This window comes from Leptonychotes weddellii, chromosome 8 (assembly GCF_054177405.1).
Source record: "Leptonychotes weddellii isolate Sample4059 chromosome 8, ASM5417740v2, whole genome shotgun sequence".
In the NCBI taxonomy this organism is placed as follows: domain Eukaryota; kingdom Metazoa; phylum Chordata; class Mammalia; order Carnivora; family Phocidae; genus Leptonychotes; species Leptonychotes weddellii.
The window spans coordinates 50,806,831-50,824,000 of record NC_138376.1 but is presented as its reverse complement, the minus strand read 5'-3'; the positions used below and the strand labels follow the sequence as shown (position 1 = coordinate 50,824,000).

The 17,170-nt window shown below is 35.0% G+C and overlaps 1 protein-coding gene across 5 annotated transcripts in view; it reads right to left on the bottom strand.

The window, feature by feature from the left end:
• Positions 1-17,170, bottom strand: part of ADGRB3 (adhesion G protein-coupled receptor B3) — a 700,248-nt gene that overhangs the window by 155,835 nt on the left and 527,243 nt on the right. For all 5 annotated transcript variants that reach the window (XM_081828473.1, XM_081828476.1, XM_081828477.1 and 2 more), the window contains 2 exons: positions 2,736-2,862; positions 1,008-1,111 (listed from right to left, as the gene is read on the bottom strand). In XM_081828473.1, coding sequence (XP_081684599.1) covers positions 1,008-1,111; positions 2,736-2,862 — 231 coding nt within the window. The remainder of the gene's footprint in view (positions 1-1,007; positions 1,112-2,735; positions 2,863-17,170) is intronic.

The following is a 17,170-nucleotide window of genomic DNA, read 5'->3' as shown; positions in this document are numbered from 1 at the left end:
TTTATTAAATTATAATTAGTACTTCAACTGAATTGTTTTTTAACGTAAGTAACAGTAAAACACAAGGACTAGCTACTTTTGCAATTTTAATATTGCAAATATTTAGGAAATAATGTACAATTGTCTACTTACTCATATAATAACCATTTTTGGAACATTTTTAATAATCGAGATGAATATAGAAATGTTTTACACTTAACATTTTTTAAATCCGTTAGGAAGTTTGGCCATTTGGTTATGTGCTGTTTATCAATATGTGAGTAGACATAATAAAATGTCTAAAATATACAGGTCTAATTTTTATTAATAGAAGAAAGAGAAATACTAAATTTTCATGTACTATCAAGCTGATGCAATTTCAAATATTGTAGAACAAAGTTTTTCAATCACATCCACTTACTTATGTATTTTTTACTTCTTTTAACGAATTTGTCAAAATCTGACTTTTTGGAAACATTCAAGAAAGAGGCCTTTCCTATAGCATTGTGGTATTATGTTAATGCATTAATAGTATAGAAGATTTACTCATTGTCTGGGATATACTGAAAGCATGTGTTTAAATTCTTAAGTTTAAAACTGAAAACTTAAGAATTTGGAGACCATATTTCTGTAACAGAGAAATTACTTTAATTGTACCAATTCAACTCTCAAGCTCAATAGCAACTGGGATAAATAGAAACAAACATTGACTGAACTTGGGGGATAAGAATACCATGGTTGAGGGTAAGCAACTTGTTGAAAGCTATCACCATTTGAATTGGGAAGAAAAGTGTATGTTTTGTTTATTTTCTCATCATAGGCAAATACAAGAAAATTAGGTAAGAATTTTATTATTATTATTATTATTAAGCTCATTTATTATAGTTCAATTACAGCAATTTTAACTTTGTTCTAAAAATATTTCTTTCAGTAAATTAAAAAGAAAGGAGACATAATGGTTATCATATTGCCAGACTTAACCTGAATAAGAGAACACTCCATTTCAAGTGCATTAATTGATTACATACCTCCATAATGCTGCATAGACAACTGCGAGGGTGATCAAGGCCAAGCAAGAAAGGCCACTGCCTACTATTAGGGTAACTGAAGGTGTACCAGAGGATTCCATGATCTGTAAATTAAGCAAAAGAAACACAAAAAGAAGAGATTTTTTTTTAATAAATGAAAATAACTTCTAAACTCAGCAAAAACTATACTAATACTCAAAAACAGCCAATAGAATTGTTACAGTTACCAGATAATTACCCAGTAATCACTTTGTTCATATATTCTCAACCTCTAAAATAACTAATTCTAGCTCCCCCCTCTCTCCCACTGTGAAGTAATAAAGGCCTTAGAGTTTTAAATGCTTGATTATGGCATATTACCCACTATGGCTTTCTACAATAAATATCTAAAACTAAAACTTGGTGAATATTCACATCTTAAATTTTCTCTAGCTGAAATTTGAAGCAGCATTCAGTTTTCTTCAACAACTACAGTTATTTTATAGTATGCTTTTTGATAAAATTTACTTTGATCTTCCCATTTATAACTCATTGTTACCCCAACCTGGTACCTAGATACTGGAAAATTTTCAAACTTTCTGACTTTTAACAACTTTGTTCTAAGTCAAGTATTCTCTTATTTAATTTCACTTGCCTGGCCTCTAAGGATATAGAAGAAAATCAAATTTCAAATGCAACAACTTACAACATATTTTGTGGGTTTTTTTTTCTATTAACAAAATATGCAGAGATAATTTTCACAATACCAGTATCAGTCCCTAAATATATGACCTTGACAAATAAGTCTTATATATTTTAAAACACATATAAAGATTATAAGCAGTCACTGACTTGAGAGGTTTCTTTCCTTAGACACTAATATGATACTAACTAATAAAATCTGTTGTTTTTCTTATTTTTAATATTGGATGTTTGAAGAAAAACACTATAAGATCAAGCGTGTTCCAAACCTTAAGTATGCACATTAAATTATATTATGTATTTTTGTCATCAAAATAAGTAAGAAGAGTGAGGCATATTTAGGCCAAATTTAGACAAAAAGTCACATTCATCTTAATAATTATTTTTCAGTATTTCAATATTTTGGAAATAATTTTTCAAAATACATTTGATGAGGATATTATTTTTCTTTTAGACAGTTTATGCAGCTGTCTATTTAAGAAACAAGTTTTTTTTTTTTTTTTACAAGCCTACACTTTTAAGGAATGATTTTACAGTTTCAGGCAGTCCGTGCTTTCATGAAAACTTCATTTTTTTTGTTTTTTTTTTTTAAATAAATATCCAAGGACACCCCCAGAAAACCTGTACTGAAAATATCCAATGCAGATATGCAATATGTTTGGCTTATAGTGTCTGGGGTCTTCATTCTACCACCAACAGTATTCTCACAAATTCCCCAGACCAGCTTTGCAGTTCTAAAATAAAGGTTAAGTTGGCAATTATTTTTATTTGAAAGTTTGCAGCATAATAGTAATATCATGGAGTACATCCTCAAAACTATACTGCAGAAATTTTAAGTTAGAAGACATAAAATTGAGTAGAATTTAGTTACAGCATACCAACTAGAATTCATTTTACCAAGCTACTGTAGCTAAGGAGGAGATGAACCCAATTTTGCCACCCTGCAACATTTTCCATTTCCCCTTTTAAAATGCAGTTCCCTGGAGAAACACTCTCCACAATGTCCCTGCCTTTGCATTAAAGCCTTGTTTTCCCTTTGTTACTTACTATTTCTCTAGGTTGCTGAGCCAAAATGGCGAAGGTAGAGAGACGATCACATAAGCATTTCGTATGGGATGCATCGGTAAGCACAGTTTTACATCCCTGGGTGGACCACGTTCCCAAAGATTCGTTCCTGCAAAGGGGGGGTGGGGGGGAGATCGGGATAAATACGCCTGACGGCCAAATCCGTAAAGAAGAAAATGCAGTTTAATTGAGAGAATCGTCTACTGTAATTCCCGTTCAGGAAAAAAAAAAAATCTACTTGTTGTTGAACAGAACGTAATTTAGATGCATCTCCAGTAATGCAAAGCAAGTGTTTGGAAAAAGCAAGCAGGCGGGTGCAGCGTGCAAAGAGCTGTCCAGCGCCGGAGGTGCTGAAACCGGGACTAGCTCTGTCCAGCCCTCTGTGAGGAACAGCGGCGGCGGTGGCAGCACGAGCAGCCGCCAGAGCGTTGGCAGCCACTTCCTATGCTCATCGGATCGTTTCAAACACTCAGAGTGTAAAGAGGCTTTTCAGATTTTCATACCAGCTCTGATTCTCGTCCTGTATTTTTGGATCGTGAATGCTGGCTTTTAAAATGCGGATTTCTCTGAAAAGCCTGCCTAAAAGGTTATATAGCTTGGGTTGGGTGACAGGATCTTTTCCGCTGCTGGTTAGGGATTTTTCCTCCCTTTAGAATTAGCTGCTGTGAAAATTTCACCCTGGAAACGGGAAGCAGCAGCAGCGGCATCAGCTGGTTACGACTCTCATTGCCTTTGCCCGGTATCCAGGGGAGGGGTAGGTTTCAGACATAAGCTTCCCACTCCACACTTCATTCAGCCCAACACGCCTCTGAAGCCCTTGACATTTTTTCCCCTGACCTGCGTCTCTGCCCTGGAGTAGAAACATTAAGCTAACACCAAGTCTGCTAGGACATTTGAGGAATCACCCTACCCCAAAGTCCGGCAGGAAGGGGGAAAGAGGGCCTGCTTCAATTTTCTCTTTGGTATAGCCATTCAAAATTCTAAAGCATATGGTTTATTTCCCACCCCAGCAGAACAATAAAAATGGTATCAACCTACACTTTCTTAGTAGGTGGGGCAAGATGGGGGAGAACCCTTCCACCCTCAGCTGAACTACTCTACAGGAAGAGGAAGGAAAAAAAAAAAAAGCTAGAAAGTTCGACCAATCAACTTTATTAGCATTACACGTGTTATATGCTGAATGCACCAATTTTCACCTCTCCTCCCCCTGGTATGGAAACTCTCCAACTAGCAAAACCTGTGTATGTGTTTTAATTTCAAACCACATTATTATCTGTGTTAAAAATTACTCTAAAATTTGAAGGAAATAACACATAATTTTGAATGTGGTACTTTTGATTTCACCTACTCCATCCTTGAATGCCTAAAGCTATTGGGTTAAATATGCATGCAGTCTATTTCTGAGAGATTTCAATGAGAGAGGCTTCTCTGTGACAGTTGGACTTCCAAGTTGAGCTACAGAATATAATTCACACTATCCTTTTTGGTATCTAGAAGCAATGTTTTCAATATATGTGATTTTGTATCATTAATATTCATGACTCAAAATACTCTTAATTACAAATTCTTTTAAGAAGGAATACACTGTATTTTAGGAGGGCCACATAAAAAAAATTAAGCTCACCCAAATACTTTTAAGTATTATCAATTCAAAATTAGGAGGTCTCTTTTCTTTCTCATGATGTCATGCAGCCATGTCAAATTTAAAAATATGTATCAGTTATACCTTCAACCAACTGCAACAGTATTAAATTCCAATTCTACCTAACCATAGCAGCCCTTCAATTTATTTCATTAGCTGTCTGTCTCTTATCTTCTTGAGACAAACAGTTAAGGCCAAATGAAAAACATTTAGCTTAGCTGATTAAAGTTTAAGGAAAAAAGATATAGTTAAGAGAACCTGACATGTTTTAAAACATAACATCTGCATTATTCATCCTGGATGGCAGCTTTACTTTAATGCAGTATCTGTGCTTTCAAGATGGAGTCTAGTACTTAAACTTTTCACATTATGTAGCTATGATCAATAAACCAATTTAAAGTCTTAATAAGGAATAAAAACTTTACTGTAAATAAGACCTCATATGAGACAAAATTATGTATTTATATCCAGGTAATTAAGAAAATGTTAGCATCACTAAACATTGGCTATCAGATATTAAGTCTATGTTCAATATAATGATGCTGGACTCTGAAGATCATGTAAATTTGACATGACATCTTTAGAAAAGTAGGTCAATTTACTTTACTTTGTTTGTACAATGATTGCATTGCTGACCTGACCCAGCCTTAGGCAAAATTGGAAAGTGATTCCAGTTTTCCCAAGCATGAAATGCTTCAAATCTCACTGGGCCCCTTTCCATGTGTACCTTTTTGAGGCTACATAGTCTATGTCCCTACCTCTCTTTGGAATTATTATTGCTTTGTTGACTTTATCTGATTAAATTAATAAATAATATGAGTGAGTATAGTGTGATGTACTCTTCTCAGTTTAAAACAAGGTATAAAACACAAAATAACGTATCTGATGGGAGAACATCAGAATTTGGAGCAGACGAATAGTAGAGAAGATCTTGAAAGGTAAGAGGGTAACTTCTACATTTGGTCAATCCCAAGAGCTAAGCAGTAAACATAATACCATTCTCAAGCTATATTTTATATTGTTTCATAAAACCTCTTAACATTTTAAAACCATATAAACTCTTATAATTATTCTCTAAATCACCATACGTGTCACTATTATTACAAGACCTATAGTATGTGTCATCTGTATTTTCAAACACTTCATAGCTTATTGCTACTGTACAAAATTCTTTGAAAGCATGGTACACGTGTCTGATTGATTTCAGGGAGATCTTGTAAAGCAAACTAATATTTGATAGAGCTAATGTGAAGCAAAATAACTTCCCCAGTCTGCAAAGAACAAGGTTTTCAAAAATGTGGACTATTGCAGCAGTCATATTATTCTTCTAATGTCACAGGTTTTTTGCATGCTATGATTAATGGTATCTGTGAATTATTTTTAGTTATTAAGTCTAGGTTGTCATCAATAAGGCAAACAAATACAACGAAATATATAGGAACATTAAAGATATAATAAGAATAACAGACTGACAATGTCAGAAGAGAACACAGACTGATGATACAGATATACATATTATACCGAAAAATCACATATTTCTTTTTCACAATATCATTTCTGGGCATTAAAATTTATTTCAAATAGTTTTCAAAAATAACTAGGCCTGCAGAAATTCCATACAGCCAGCACATTATTTGTTGGTTACACCTACATTCACCCATGTTAGCTGTTAGCTGTCATCTGTACTTCTTCTCCTTCTTCCTATTATTAGGCTGGCTAAAAGAAGAAGAGTCTGCCTATCCCAAGTATTCAAAAGTACATACCCACAGGCACAGAATTTTGTGAAAATGTGAGACACAAAATCTATTACTTTCTAGCTTGATATTTATTTGAGGCTTTTCTCCAATTTCCTAACAGTCTATCTGATTTCTTTCTGGATCTGAGTATATCATTGGGTTCCTGATTTCATGGGAGTTTTAAATAATATAGCATGTGGCTATATTCTCTAGTATTTAAGATTACAGAAAAAAATTATCTGTTCTCTTTGACAAAAAGCTGTTTAGTAAAATCTGATAGCTAAAGCTTACAGTGACACATTTTAAAACTGTTCCAAGAAATCAAACTTTTATCTTTCGAAATACCAATACAACCAGACATTTCACTTGAATCATTCTTTTATAAAATTGTCTATTCTGTTTCATAATAAATCAATGTGTAAAGTATTTATTATGAATAAGTTATACACCTTAGGAGGTTTATTATCTTAGAATATTAATGGCCCATTTATTCAAAATCAAAATAGCTACAACGACAATTCAAAAAATTTACACACAATTTCTGAATACACTATTCTTACCATATATGTATACTGAAATAAAGTGATAATAGTTACTAATTTCTAAAAACTAGGTGAATCTATACTATTTTTAATGTGTAGATTACACCCAAGTAAATGATATCTATATGGCTCTTGGTGTAAATTATTCCCATAGTACAGAAAATTTTGGAGTACAAAGGAGCAAATGTTCTCAATTTTGAGCTGAAACAGTATTTGAGGGTAATTTCTACTTTTTAGGACATTGCAAATATTGCAAATATTGTTATCTCTAGCAACTGTTACTATGTCAAAACACAGTGAATAAAAAATTAAAAAGTTCTGCTAGAAGTAACCTTAGTGAGCATCTAGCCCATTGGTTTTCTACACTTGATTACATTAAAGTTACCTGGAGACCTTTAAAAATTAAGCCCTGGGGGGTGGGTCGTGGGCATTATTACTTTCCTAATGCTCCCCAGATGATTCTGTATGCAGCCAGGGTTGAGAATCACTGATCTATCCCAACCATTTAATTTTATAGATAAGAAAAGTGAAGTACGGTGAATTTAGGAGACATGTTTTAAGTCAGAGTGAGAAAGCAAAGTTGGGCTTCTCACTTCCATACTAGAAGTTTTCAATGCTAAGGTTTTGTTTTTTTTTTTTAAGATTTTATTTATTTATTTGAGAGAGAGAATGAGAGACAGAGAGCACGAGAGGGAAGAGGGTCAGAGGGAGAAGCAGACCCCCTGCCGAGCAGGGAGCCCGACGTGGGACTCGATCCCGGGACTCCAGGATCATGACCTGAGCCAAAGGCAGTCGCTTAACCAACTGAGCCACCCAGGCGCCCCTCAATGTTAAGTTTTAATTGCAATCTCTTTTAAAACAGAATGTAACATGTCCTATGAAGCTGTAAGAATATCTGAATGTCATACATATATACACCTGCAACCACTATGGTACTATGTCACAATTTTAGCAAACTGAGTCATCAGTGAATAAAGTTAGTAAAAGGTAGATTGTCATACTGTATTGTTTATATCCTATATTTAAGCAATATATCCTATGATGCATTAAAGAAGAACATTGATTTTATTCCAATTTTTCATGACATAAAACATCTCCTGTCTCTTTAGTGAGATCATTTACTGCTCTGGGTGATACAAAAGCTTAAATTCCAAATTCTGAAAACACAATAATGGGTGAAAGTTCTAAGTTCTTTTTTCCTTCTAAAAATGATATTCTCTGTATTGTGATTCAATGGAAGATTATTAAAAATTATTTTTTATATCATAATGATGTCTGTATATAGCATTATATATATTATAGATTATATGTGTGTGTGTATGTATACATGTAACAATAAATAAAGAGTAACACCCACATAAAGCATATATACTTCATTCATTGGGATGACGTTTAGAAGCAGGTACTTTGCTACCACCAGAAAGAGCACTTATCATCCACTGTGCTGGGCCTGGAATTAATAGTGACCCCTCTATACCAAAACACTAGATTTCCAATTTGTTATAGAGAAATGAACTAGTTCCAGGAATACCCTATATTTAGATCTCCCCCCCTACAATCCTGTATGTCTATTAATGCTTCTCATCCAACACTAGAATATTAGTTGATAAATTCATCTCCCTTTCTTTAGTTATAAAATTAGCACTCTCCATGCCATACTAGAATATCAGTGTTTTTTGAGAACTGTATCTTGTTTGCCTTTGAATCTCTGCCATGTGGCTTTTCACTTAGTAGGGACTAAATGATGTTTGCTTAGTTAATGATTATTTACATTTCAAGAAATGACTGTTAATACTGATGGATCCAAACAAATTGTCTTAGCTCTAATTCATTTGTTGTTCTTCAGCATATAGTAGAAATGTAATCTGACGTGTATCAATGGGTCTGAACAGGCTCATCTATTTGTTTTTGGTCTTCAAACATCATTTGATGACAAACTCTGATTCAGCATGCTATGATGATTATGTTCAATCCAGCAGAAAGAACTGAGTCTTCACTAACCAACCAGTCAATGAGTATTCAGTGAGTGCTTTTCAAACGCTAAAGTAGAAGACACATTAAAAAAAAAATGATAACAACATAGTTTCTTTCTTTGAGGAGGGTCTGGTTGGGAAGACTATACAAAATCCAAGAATATGTTTTCTGCCTCATTACAAATTATTCCAGAAAATGCCATCAGTTCTACCCTTCTATTCTAAGCAACCATCATCTCTTGCCTGGGTAAATCCCATCACTGGGCTCTTTGTTTCCATTCTTGCCACCTAACCTCAAGTGAACACAGCAGCCAGAGAGATCCTGTTGAAACATATGTCAACTCATGTCACTCTGTTCAAAATTCTGTCAGTGGTTCTCCTGATCTCACTTGGAGTAAAAGACACATATCTTACAATGGCCTATAAGGACCTGTAATATCTGGTCTGTCACTGCTTCTCTACTTTCATCTCCTAACATACTTGCCTTTGCCCATCATTTCCAAAGGCACTGAGCCTCTTGTTGTCTCATGTTGGCATTTTGTGCCAGGAACTGCCTTGGCCCAGAATGCACCCCTCAAAGATATTTACATTGCTCACTCCCTCACATCATGTAGGTCTCTGCACTATGTCATTCTACCAGAGTTGCTGTCACCAATTATCCAATATAAGATAGTAACTCCCCATCAGTAGTAGGTTAAAAATGGCCATGAATTCTAAATAACTCTTCCCATGAAAAGGTACAGTTTATTTCTTCTTCCTTTGAATCTTGGTAAGCCTTGTGACCTGATTTGATCAGAGGAATGCAATGGAAATGATTTGTGACTTCTGAGCCTCAGCCTCAAGAGATCTTAGTTTCTTTTCTCTCATCTTTTCTGCTATCATGTGGAGTAGCCCAGGTGAGCTTCACTGAGTATGAGAGACAGCACCAACTACCAGACATGTGAGTGAGACCAAACCAGAACATCCAGCCCCAGGTTGAACTGCCAGAGAGAACTACAGTTTCATGAATGACACCAGATGAAACCAGCAGAAGAACCAACCAGCTGAACTCAACCAAACAGCTGAGCCATACAACTGTGAGCAAATAAAATAGTTGTTGTTTTAAGTCACTAAGATTTGAGGTGGTTTGCTGTATAATACCTGATACATTATCCAATAATTTCTCATATGCCCTTTGTCTTTACCCTGATCTGTTGTGCCCCTAGCACTTATCCCATCTAATGCATTATGTATGTACTTTTATTTTTTGCTTGTCTTTGCTTATTGGAATGTAAGTTTTTTTACTTCAGCATTCCCAGATCCTAAAAGAGTGTCTGACACATAGTAGATGCTGAATAAATATTTGTTGAATAAATACCCAGTATAGATTTTGACCTGATATAAAAAGTTGGACTTTTCTACACTACTAATTCATTTTTTTATTTAACAAATATTTATTCAGCACCTAATATGATGCAGACACTGAGCTAGGTTACTTTGTGGACATACTAGATTTGCACTTTGTCTTTTGGAGCTTGAGAGCTTCAGTGGAAATTATCTTCCAGGTGTAGTGTCACTGCCTCTTTGTCATAAAATACACATTAAAACCAAAAACATGTTGCCCTTAAGGGTCACTGAACATCATTTACAAGAATGGTAGTACCAGTTTTATTGCCAGTAACAGCTTGTATTTTTTTATTTTTCTTCTTAAATTGTGGTAAGAACACTTAAAATGAGATCTGTCTTAATTTTTTAAATGCACAATACAGTATTGACTATGTAGGCACAATGTTGTACATCAGATTTCTAGAAGTTATTCATTGTGCATAACTGAAATTTAATACCTGTTAAATAGAAACTCTCCATTTCCTCCTCTCCCCAGGCCCTGGCAATTACCATTCCCAAAGTACAGGCAACAAAAGCAAAACTAGACAAGTGGATTGTATCAAACTAAAAAGCTTCTGTGCAACAAAGGAAACAAATACTAGAGTGAAAAGGCAACCTGCAGATGGGAGAAAATATTTGCTAGCCATTGATCTGGTAAGAGGTTAAAATCCAAACACATAAGGAATTCCTATAACTCAATAGCAAAACAAAAACAAAACTGATAAAGTGGGCCAACTACTATCTTTTTTTACTATTATTTTAAAATTGGAAATAATAAGAGTAGAAAAAAGTATGGGAAGAAATAACATTAAGGAGGCCAATCTACTGGGTTATGAATATGTATAAATATCTTCACCATGATTTATTAATAATTAAAGGTTAAAATGTGCTAGCTGCCATCATTAATTAGTCAATAGGCAAATAATCACACTAATGAAAATAACAGCTAACATTTATAGAGTAACTCAATGTTAGGTGCTATAGTAGATATTTTAAATATATATGTTTTTAAATCCTAGATCAAAATATCAAGGTAGATATTGCTGTGATTTTCCCAGGTAGGAATATTGAGACAAATGGACCTAATGCCTCCATCTAGAATCATGAGGACCCAGGAGCTTTAAGAGCCTGGGGTTAGAAGCTGCCTGGATATCTCAATCTGTATAATAACCATGGAAGCTCTGGACTGCCTACCTTTGGCTTTACTGTTATATGTTTAAAAGAAATAAACGGAGCCAAGAGATTGTGGCTATGCTAGGCTGCCCATCTGGTAAAGGGCTGTGCCAGGAATTGAACCCAAGTCTACAAGACTTCAAAGCAGATTCTCCTTTCTCTGTTCTCTCAGTGAGAGGCACATACAATGAAAGCACACAACCAGAGTTCAGAACATGCAGGGACAGCGCTCAGAAACGGTCACTGCATTTTGAGAATTAAAATCTCAGAGTCTTTTATGTCCCATTGTTTCTGAGTATCCCAGCAAACATTTGTTTACATTAACTCTTTTTCATCTTCCTGTGAAGTGTGTTCCTTCCCTTTGAAGTTCCAGATCCCTACCCGCTTCTCCGTAGTTCAGGATTATACAGATACCTCATTTGACTGTCTTTGGAATTCTGTGTCTGTGTGGATTCCCTGTGCAGAAGAAATTACATTTTACTTTCTCTTGCTAATCTGTTTCATATCTATTTGACTCTTAGTCCAGCTAAAAAGACCTTGAAGGGCAGAGGGAAGTCTTCCTCCCCAAGAATACCTTGTGAAGAAATTATAAGAGTTGTGAATTCTTCCATAGATCTTAACACCTCTAAATCAAATCACTATACTATTAAGCATTATTTGCAAAAAGTATTTCCTAAAACACTGTAATGTAAGAGGTACACCTATGATTCACAGCAGTTTTCTATAGGCTAAAACTCTGGCACAAAAACATTCAACAGCAGAATCACTGAGTAAGCATCTTAGGCAGCTATTTGTATTATACAGCTTTTCCCCCCCATTCCAACTGAAATTATAATTATGATGTGGCCTGGCTGTAAACTGATCTAGTCATACTTCTGGCACTGGGTCACAGTTTAGCTGTTTTTTAAGTTAAAAATTTGAGCATAGGTCTATAATGTTAACCCAAATGAGAAGGATAGATCTCAACAACTTACTGTTAAGATGTGAAACTAAGACATCAATTAGAGGTTGAAGTTTAATTCACTCAAAATCCCGATGCTTTGTTTCTGGGATAAAGCTGGGAATATGTGATTTTGATATCAGAGTTACTAGTTTCAAAAAACAGAAATTTTAAATCTTGAAGAGTTAATCATACTTCAAAAATATGATTCATCATTGCCTACATAGAAAATGCAAAAATTGTTGGACATATATATAGGTTAAATGACTACTTGGATGACATGATATTCTTAGAACTTTGACAAAGGGAACCTTGAATATTAGGGTAATGCTTCTCTGCTCGCTTCCTCAGTGTATTATGTGCAGTTTGGGAACCTGGATATTAGTAGAAAGGAAATGGAAATGATTGGAGTGGCAGAACAAAGTATTACCATACACAAACACATAGAAATGAAATAAAGTGGTCTGCATATGAAAAACTGGATTCAATTAAAATATAAACTAAGAAAATAATCTGTTCACAACCAAGTGGTTCATAGTCATATATTTATTCAAGTAACTTTGTACCAGCTCCAGTATCACTCATTTGCAACTACTGAATTCTTTAAAAACTACTCAATATCCCAGCATTGCAGTGTTTAAAGTGAAAAAACTCATTCAATAAAAGCTATACTGCAAACATTTTGTACCTACGTGACGACAGAGATAAGTACATGCACCAAATCAAACTTTATAATAATGGCTTCAGTAAATATTAGAATAACTTTTCATCAGGTTTTCCTTCTAATCAAAATTACACTTTGAATTTGCTTGTGACAAGTTTCAAAAGACCTTGCCAATTTTCCTCCCCTTTTACATCATCTATAGAATCTATGGGAAAACAAGTATCTTTATCTGCAGAGTTTTTGTTGTGTGTGTGGGGCGGGGGGTAGTTGTTTGTTTAAGTCACAGATGTGGCAATGGGAAAGCTTGGCTTCTTGTTTCAGCTGTGCCACACCAAAGTGCTATTATCTGGAGGAAATCCCTAGCCTACCATGGGACTCAATGTTCTCATTTATAAAATTAGACAGTTGCATGTTCTACCTATCTTATAGAGATACTGTGCTGATAAAACTGAAGATAATGGATATCTTCATCAATTATTTGTTTAGTGGATATACGAGCTAGGCATTATTAGTGGGAATGAAAATCATATTTCTAAAAGTTAAGATTCCTAAATAAATGCTATATATTGTGATGATCACATATACCATTTTACTGACAAGAAACCATGTCAGAGTAGTCAAGTGACATGAACAAGATTACCCACAAAAGATTATCTTTTTTTTATTTTTTATTTATTTATTTTTAAAGATTTTATTTATTTATTTGAAAGAGAGAATGAGATAGAGAGAGCATGAGAGGGGGGAGGGTCAGAGGGAGAAGCAGACTCCCTGCTGAACAGGGAGCCCGATGCGGGACTCGATCCCATCCCGGGACTCCAGGATCATGACCTGAGCCGAAGGCAGTCGCTTAACCAACTGAGCCACCCAGGCGCCCCAAAAGATTATCTCTTATGGTGGCACCGTAACATTTCTAGATTTAAGTGGGGAATGTTTGGAAGACCCAAAGTTAAAAGAAATAAAGTAACTAATGTCCTCTATGAAGAACAAAGAGATAGTATGAATTGATTTTCACCATGAATTTTTTGTTATTGCTATTACTATAAAGAGTGTAAGAACTGGAAACAGAACCCGAGATCACTAAACCTTTGGGATCATATAACCACACGGCCAATAGCTAAATCACATTTTACATGATGGGTGGGATAGTGAAATATGAAGAAGAAAAGTACATATTACCAGGGAAGGAATACATGTCATACTCTGACATGAAATTCAAAGGATGTAATATTTCCTATCTTCTAAAACACTGCCATAACCATGAAATAATCAATAAAAAACCTTCCATTCAAAGTACTTTCTTTGGATATTAGGAATATTTAAAATAAATGCTCTGATAAGTATAGTGGAAAGTAATAATACATGAAATTACAAAAATGTAGTGATTTCTGCAAACCTCTGGCATTGAGGGATCTTGAAGATGGATGTCTTTTTTGGGATGCCATAAATTACCCACGCCCACAAAACAAAAAGATGTTCGGTAAGTGAGGGTCGAGTGGCTGCTACAGCAGACAAGGATTCACAGAGAAAGCATTGTTCTAAGAAGAACATCTCATACCACTTATTTGCCAAGCTATACACTCTTGACTACATGGCAACTTGACCTAAGAGCAGCAATGGAAAAGCAAGGGAAGCCTGTGCTTTAATTCCTCAATGGTAGCACATGCAGAAAGGATAATAAAGAGGCAGGAGTGTCTATAACTGAATTATGTAACACGACTTTTTAAAGTTCAACACTTAATGATGCTTAATGCTTAAGTTAATTTTTAAAAAATATTTATTTATTTTAGAGAGAGAGTGTGTGTGAGCATGCTCACACGTGAGTCAGGGGAGGGGCAGAGGGAGAGAAACTCAAGCAGACTACCCGATGAGCAAGGGGCAGACAAGGGCTTAGTCTCCTGACCCATGAGATAATGACCTGAGCTGAAACCAAGAGTCTGACACTTAATCAACTGAGCCACCCAGGCACCCCCTTAGGTTGATTTTTAAATTCTCAAGAATAAACTTGAAAGGGCAGTATTCTAGTTTATGGGTAGGTGAAATTAGGGCTTTTCAGGGACTGATGTAGACACCCTAAAGTACTGACTTTCATAATTTGGAGAATATGAAATTTTGCTTTAACCTCCTACGTTGGTAAATTTATATAAAATGTTTTCCTGCCTTTTTTGTACCAGGCATAGAGATTTCAAAGATTGAAAGACAAACATAGTCTCTGCCCTCGAGTACAGTGGAGACAAATACACAGCTTGTCCATCCCCACCCTAATTAAGAAAATTCCAAAACCTAGAACACAATTAGAAACTGTAGGTGTGTGGCTAGTGCTGTGGTGACAAAGGAAAGAACTTGTGAGTCCATTTCCCAAAAGTCTGGCATTTAAGGAAACACATGTTGCCACATATTTGAATACATGTGTATCCTATCTTCCTATCATGCTGCTCCTCTGGAACTATAGTTACTTTCTACATTAATAAGGCAAGCAGTGGAAATTCATGGTTGAAGGACAGCATTGAGCCCTCCATGGCATAATTAACATTTTAATGAGCAGTCAAGGCCTTTTCTGTTTTGGATCTCAACCTTGCCTCTCCTGAGTGAATCTCAATCTGTTGAGCCCAGAGAATGAGGTGATTCTGTCTTAGTGACATTTTAAACAAAAGTAGATCACATAGGCCACTGTTTCGGCTTGATACTGCTCTCTCTGCTTTGTTAGCAGAACTCACTTATATTTGAATGTGCCATGTCAGTATTCAACAACTAATTTTCAGCTCTCATTTCCTTTTTAGCACCTATAAAAACTGTACCCACAACGCTTACATGCTAGGAATGGCTAATTTTCAGTAACTGACCGACTAATTACAAGTTTCCCTCATTTGTAAGGTGCAGTGGGCTGTTATTTGGGGACACAATAATTTGCAGAGGAAGCATTGGGTAATGCTTGTAATTTAATTATTTGCAAATCAAACTGCCTAATATACCAAAGGCACTAAACTTCTTCACTGGAGACAAGTTTGAAGGTCATTAAAAAGCTATTTGTTTTGAGGTTTCAGAAAGTAAAGTACCTAAAAAAAATGTTCTAATGGATAGAAAAACACTTTTATTCCCAGATAAAATCTTTCAAAACATTAAAAACCAATCTCCTTATTTTCATTACTAGAGGGAAAAAAAAAACAAAAAACCTGTCATGAGAAAAATTCCTGTGGGAAAGTTTCAAGCATCTTAAAAATGAAGCTTGTAATAGAAAAGCCTTCTCTGTCATAATTAATATAGCATCACTAATATAAAGCCCTGCTTCTTCTCCCATCTTCATATCTCATTTCTGACGGCTGCAGACCTATTACTATAATGTACGTTATACGTATAGCACAATATATGTTATAGTATTATTATTAGGTAAAGGCTGTAGAATCTTAGGGAATTTTCACATTTCTTGGTGACAAGAAAGCACAGCTCAAGTTATGTTTAAAGATGTGAACATTAATAATCCACATAGATAGTGAAGTATTTCAACCACTACTTTAAATTTTGCTTACTGATTCAGTCATAAAAACCAAGGACATCATGCCATTTACCTATGAGTTACATAATCTTTTAGTGAAGCTGCAGACTGCAGTTGTGTTCATTGTCTCCTTCAGTTATTCTGTTTTTCTCTTAACCATAGTCAAGCACATTAAAAAAAAAAGTTAAAACATAAATATGTCTGCTATATTTAGTTGATAAATTTTATGAAGAATAGTTGTTACACATTATCCACCACTGAAGTAAATTTCAAGTAGAGGACTCCAAGTTCTCTAAAGAGAATCAGACATCAACATAATGTTCCACAATATAAATAACCTAGTTTTGTAGCCAACTATCTAGAATACATAGAAAACCCCAGGGAATAAGAAATTTTCCTATTGAGGATAAATTTGGGAAGACTGGTATAAAGACTGGTTATTCTCAGAGTGGTACATAAAATTAATTTTGCACAATTTCCAACTTTGCAATTTTAACACAAAGAAACAAATTACTTATGTTCATACTTCTCTAATTCAGGCCATTAAATGTATCTTCAGTGTTCTAAACTGTGGCCATTCCCAGGGACAAACACAGGTTCAACAACAGCCCTGAGAAGTATAATAACTACATTCTGGAGCAGTAGTTTTATATCACTAAGGTGGCTTCTGGACCTTTTAATACGTGAGACAAATGCTGATAGAAATCCATGGCACCTCCAATCTTAGTTCAATCTTAGACTTATACAGAATCCTGACATGAATGGGGAAAATATTACTAATGGATTCTAAGACTGGACTGTTATTAAAATATGAGTAGCTTCTTTTGGTACCAGACTCAGTCATGGCATTAAGGCGTTCAAATATTCAACTACAAGTACTTATGAACCACTT